We start from the raw sequence: 6,281 nt of genomic DNA, 5'->3' as shown, positions 1-6,281 counted from the left end.
CTTTTTTTTTTTTTTTTTACATTTTCATAATTTTTTTTGGACATTTTTATCAACATTTTTTAAACCTATTTCAGTAACATTATTTACCACCATAAAACCTCCAAAGGATTACGTGTATGCAGTACCAGTTGGATTTAGCGCTGCACAGGCTGCTGATGTGGATGACTCTTTAATTTAGCAGACATGTCCTAATGACAAACGTTAGTTCAGATTTGTATAAAATAAAACTGGTGTCAGGTTGTATGCCGGACCGGACCAGGAAAACCGGAAATCGACCCAACTCTACAGCGCACATTTAGATTAAACACATCAGTCAACATCAGGTAATTTCGTTTTTTTAATTTTGTGGAAACAAACACAGATAAGATGGCTTATAGTTTAATTTGCCCGCCTGTTTGTCTTCAATAAATGTTGCACTAAGGCAAAATTTGAATGCTGTCACGATGACATAATGACCCGTCCTTCTTGAAAGGCAGAACTCTTCACAACATGTCAGACACACAAAATCTGTTTAAATCACAACAATCAGACGTTTCAGCAATCAGTGGTTGTTTTTAATGTGTTTAAGTAATTTAAAAATCTTTAACAAAATAAATATCCTGCAATAAAATAATCAACATGTGTACATATATGAAGCTAAACAGTTTTTAAAAAGCTGGTGTCAGAACATTTTTTAAAAGCTCTTTAACAGATGGACAAAATGAACCAAGAGTTCTGCTCCACAACTCACATTCTAACACTGGATTTGATTATTAATATTACCATGATGTTATAAATGTTTTTATATGTCAGGACAGAGCGAGCTGCTGTGTGACGTGTTTTTAATGTCGTCATATAAATATATAAATCCCGTAGATGTTTCACTGCTTCGTTTCTGGAACAAAACTCTCTGAATGTTTCACTATAAATGACGTCACTGACGCGTCTGAGCGTGAGGAGGTTCAGATAATGGCCTTTGTCAAAGTTCATCGTTCTCCATTGTCGTGTGAATGAAGGTGAAACATGTTGGCTTGATCATCGTGTTTGTTTGTCACTCAGTCCATTTCCATGGAAACAGTTGCAGCTGGATGAGGACGTTTAACTGGACTACTGTCCTTGTCCCAGTATACAAGCATGGGAGGGGAATCCATTTATTGACCCAAGTATGTTCGACTCCTCTACGATAGGTGGAGATACGCCCCCTTTCAGCTTGTTAGTATTGGAACTTTTTCCTGTTGACCTATTACGTCACAGACCAAACAATGGACAAACAAGTTAGCTACGGTTAGCTAGCAGCTAACTGGTACCATGGTGGACAACTTTACAGCTCTGTACATTTGGTCCGTCAAAAAAGTCACGGCTCTGGATGTAGATTTCTCCATGTTGTTACCAGCTTCTTCTTCTGTTACACATTTAATGCTATTGGACTAAACTGTGGTGCATGCTCAGAGCGCCTCGGCCAGTTTGGGTCTGATTGGCTGTATACATGCAGGAGTCACATGATCTGGGTGTGTCAGTCCCACTGTGACAAATTCACTTTCGGACCATTTCACTCACACTAACATGTTTACAGGGATTTTAAAAGGACAGTTGGACACAATAAATGGATTTCCTCTGACATCACCTGAATGTGCTGAGTGAGTGACTCTGAGCGTGTGGATTTAAAACGACAGTCTGATGAAACGAGGCCTCACAGAGTGTTACCACAGGAGGAGGCGTTTTAAATCCTTAAACATCCTCGTCTTCATCCTGCTGAGGAGAAACTGAGTCTCTCTCAGGTCACTGTGACCTCTGACCTCTGTGAAGACCACCTGAATCTGTGCATGATGATCAAACGTCATGTTAATGTCAGCTGATGATACTCTGTTCAGAGAACAGCAGGGCAGGTTTGTAATGAGGACGTTCACTGAGGAGACTGTTTCATTTTATTCACATGTTGTTTGTGGTTCTCCCCGAAAATTAAATTAAATACTTGTCTGTTTTTGAACTGGAGGTATTTAGGTTTAACTTAAAAGGGGGAAAGGCCACATGATTTTTTTGGGTGATTGAACTGATTTGGATTTGTTCTGTTTGAGTTCTGTTATACTTTTAATTAATAAAATAAAAAGAAAACTGTGAATAGAAGCTGTGATGCCACCTGTTGTTCTGCCTCCACTGAGCTGGTCACACTGGGCAGCTGAGTCAATTCGTATTCTCGTGTAAATAAAATAAATTCTTTTAGATTCTCTACAACACATTTTCTTCACAAACTTTAAAACTGAGATATATTAAAGCTAGAGACAACTCCTATCACATTATACTCGTCACAATAATAGCTTATTCCTTGTCAGAGAGTCAAATCTGACGACGACAGAGTTGATGAGCCACTGTGTGAATATTTATAATATACACGTAAAGAAATCTGAGATTTTAAGAATGAAGTCAAAGTTTTTTATGGAAGAAGTTTTGCTCTGTGAAATTTTGTACGAAAATTAAAACTATTTTATAACTTTTTCTTGTAAGATTGTAACTTTACACGCATTAAATATATATTTTTTTTTTAAATTAATTTTAGTATCATAATTTTAACTTTGTTTTTTAATATTAGAACTTTTTGCTAAAATAACTTCCTGCTATAATTTTTTGTGGCCCAAACACTCAGTCGTGGTCTTTACTTTGGCTTTCTGACAGCCCCCTCTCTTAAATATTAAATGTCAGATTTAAAAGTGTCTATTAATATATATATATATATATATATATATATATACGGATGTTTTTTGCTATGGGCAATGTGGGCAACCGCCCAGGGCGCAATCTATGTGAGGGCACACGAGCGCCCTCCAAAAAAAACCACCTCAAGTTAGTGGAGTGGGCGCTGGGGCGCCCCTATTATCACGTTTCAACCAGCAGCAGAAAGGAAAGGCGAATCCTGGCGGTTGTGGATTGAACGGGGGTCACAGACAGGAATACGGTGGAGGCTCATAGTGCTCTGTGGCTTACCGGCAACAGAGAAGTCTGACTCCAGGTCCAGTAATTTCGCGGCACACAGGTAGGGGGCGTGTCAGAGGAGAAACGAGCCGTTCACATTTCTCTCTTTGTGGCAGGTAACGGCCCACAAACCTCACCGCACTTTAGGGACTGTTCTTTACTTGTCAGGGGGGCGCCGAGGGACGGTTCGCCCAGGGCGTAAAACTAGCCAGGACCGCCTCTGTATATATATATATATTTTAAACTCTTCCTGTGAATAGTTTTCTGTTTCACTTAGACATAGTGCGGCTGTCCTGCTGTTCACACCTGATAAAGGGTCGGGGTGCTGAAGTAGATTTTGTCTTCCAGTCAAAAAACAAAAACAAAAAATGGGCCCATATTTTTCCACGAAGACGAAAAAATCTAGTGGAAAAAAAAATGGCTCGTTTTGGTTTTGGTGTAATTTCCATTTTCCTGTTTTCCCTCTTGAATTAAAGACCAGATTTGAATCAACACAGAGGGTGACAACTGTGTGAAAACTTTACTGTCAAAAGAACGAGGCACCAATATTCTTCCGTACACTTCAGCACTCAGACCAAACAGAGTGGTCACAGTGGAGATGTGAGGTTTTCAGCCTTCACGACAAACAGACTGTGTCGACTCAAGAAAGAATTTAAGATTTAAAATAACCAAAGGGCAGTAAATGTGTGAGTGTTTCTCTGCGAGGCTGAAATATGTTCCAGCTCTCAGAGCTACAAATCATCTGAGATCAGCACAGAGGTCACAGGTTCATCAGCTGAGGGTTAAAAACATGAGGTGCTCAGAGGTCAGCGCTCCTGTCTCAATACATCACCGTCATTACATAAACACACACACACTTACACACACTCACACGCTGTACAAACTAGATCTGTTATTTCTGATGAAGGGGAGAGGGCTCGTGTTTCTGCTCAGGTTTGATGTTTGAGTGCGTGTCGGCTCCTTTTCTCCCACAATGCAGCTCTGTATCTCTCCAGTCGTTTGTCAGTCTTCTTCACTGCAGCGTTTTCTCCTCTGAGGAACAAAATCAGAAACAGTTTGAGTATAAAATAAAATAAAATAAAAATGAGCGAGCATGACTCTTTGCTCATGTGAGTACATCCTGGTCTGAAACAAGTCATGATGTCACCTGTGTGGTCTCTCCAGTTACATATTTTCATAGTGTCAACAGTTTCACGACAAATTTCAACTTTCTCGATTTGCAAAATGAACTGACAAACATCATGCGTGTGTTATTCATGGTACAATTCAAACAGGATAAAAAATGACTGTCTCTCCCAACCGTGACATAAGGTCACATGGGGGACAGAGGAGGGGGAGGGACTTCACCTCTCTATGTATGTGTGTGTGTGTGTGTCCTCACTCTGTTTGCGTCTGAGCAGAGCAGAAGCTCACACACTCGGCGTCCTGTGTGTGTGTGCAGAGGCAGCGGCCGAGTTCCCTCCTCAGTCGGACAGAACCAAATCCATAAGGAACCACGTGGCTGAAAGACAGAAGAGCCAGTGTTCAACGTTCACACGCAGCATCATCAGGCAGGTCTCAAATATAAACTAAAGTAAAACATAACTGAGGAGATTTAACCACTGCAGAAGAAGAGGAGATGCAAAGAGTCACAACTAAAAACTCAAATGATGGAAATATGACTTCTGTTTGTTTCCCATATTAATAATTCTTCATCGCTCCACACATCTCGGTTTCAGTTCTTCATGTTTCATGTACGTCATCATTTATTCACTCAGTCTGTTTCTGTTTTGCTTTCAACGATACAACTTTTCCACCTCAGCCAAGCTCAAAAACCTTCTGCCATATTTTAAGGATTTTGTTTTTTTTAATTTTGGCATTCCCACTCAGTTTTTTGGAACGAACAGTAACCCTTCAGACATGGTACCTAGACCCTCAGGCTGTTCAGACAGTCCTCTTAAATGTGGGCGGGGTTGTTGTCACTCACTGCTCCGTCCAGCACTCACTGTATTTCCTCCTTTATCAGTCTGCACCTGGTTTATCGTCCACAGAACGAGACTGCACGCCGACATGTTCAGAACAAAATAGAACAGGCTGCAGTGAGAGTCTCTCTCCATGGGGTATTTAAAAATAACAGCTTTGTGCATTTAGTCCTTCTCAGGCAAGCTCAGGGGTTTAGTGTTGCTGTAGCCCACAGGAAGTGAGGATTAGAATATATGACCTTCACATAATCCGCTCCAAATTAATCTATATTTTTAAAGTCATTACTAAAAGTGTGTGTCATATAAAAACTAAAGTGATGGTCAAAGTTGTCACAGTGAAATTTAAGGTGTGCTGATGGATTCACGTCATCAACTCATGCATTGAGTAACATTACAAGTTAACGTTCCACCTTAAAAGTTGCCGGCAGTCGGCCCAGTGAATTAAGTTATTTTTTTCTTGTTCATTTTATAGTTCTAGTTTACTGATGTATGAACAGAGGTGACATAAAACCAGAGTGACCGTCCTCTACCGACCAATCAGACTGCAGTGTTCACAGCTCCACCTTTTAGTACCAGATCTGTGTGCTACGTACCCCAACAGAGGGTAAGGAACGGTTCTGTTGGTACCATCCACAACTTTTCACTGTGGGAACAGAAAAAGCGTACTGAACTGAACTGAACTGAACTGAACTGAACTGCTCGGTGGAAACGGGGCTTAACGTAGCTTGAATAAGTCCAGCAGCACTGCGGCGGCGTAACTAATGGAGCTCCAGGTCAGTAGTTCAGATCACTCGGGTTTATTTCTCTCTGTGTTGACACACAGTGAAAACTGAAGGAGTAGCTCCCTGACCCTCTGACACATTATTAAAATTAATAAAATGAAATGAAGATTAACAGAGTGTAGAAAGTAAAACATAATGTTTGAGAGAGCTAGCAGACAGAAGAAGGAGGAGGAGGAGGAGCAGAGTAAGGCTGTGAGATCAGAGGGTCACAGTTTATCACTGACCACAGAGTGGAAACGAGATCCAGATGTGTTACTGTAAAACAGTGTGATCATGTGACAGAGTTTATCCCAACTTGACTCAGAGTCTGTCCCTCAGAGTTCAACTGTGCACAAACACAAACGATGCCTTTACACACAGTGAGGTCACAGATTCATCTTCGGTGTTTTGACACAGCGGCTGCTCTGAAGCCTCGGGTATCTGCTGGCAGGTCTCCCTGTGGTCGAGTTAACCCTCAGCATTAACCCAGAGGATGATCTCCTCTAACCTGCAGTCGGCTCACAGCCCACGCAGGGGTCACACCGGCACCAGATGGATCAGCAGTGGTGTGATTCACTGCAGCTTAAAGCTCTGAAACAAAAACCACTGAAAG

General features: G+C 41.2%; 1 protein-coding gene across 1 annotated transcript in view; it reads right to left on the bottom strand.

Annotated features, from left to right (window-relative positions):
- Nucleotides 1-49: 49 nt before the first annotated feature.
- si:ch211-202p1.5 (uncharacterized protein LOC103909337 homolog) overlaps nt 50-6,281 on the bottom strand; it is a 37,449-nt gene continuing 31,217 nt past the window's right edge. The window contains exons 3-4 of the mRNA XM_050057969.1: nt 4,328-4,447; nt 50-3,978 (exon numbers count right to left, since the gene is read on the bottom strand). Coding sequence (XP_049913926.1) covers nt 3,876-3,978; nt 4,328-4,447 — 223 coding nt within the window. The 3' untranslated portion in view covers nt 50-3,875. The remainder of the gene's footprint in view (nt 3,979-4,327; nt 4,448-6,281) is intronic.

The sequence above is a fragment of the Epinephelus moara genome, chromosome 12 (genome assembly GCF_006386435.1).
Source record: "Epinephelus moara isolate mb chromosome 12, YSFRI_EMoa_1.0, whole genome shotgun sequence".
NCBI lineage: Eukaryota > Metazoa > Chordata > Actinopteri > Perciformes > Serranidae > Epinephelus > Epinephelus moara.
Note: the sequence above shows the minus strand (reverse complement) of the source record. Positions and strands in the feature narration are given on the sequence as shown.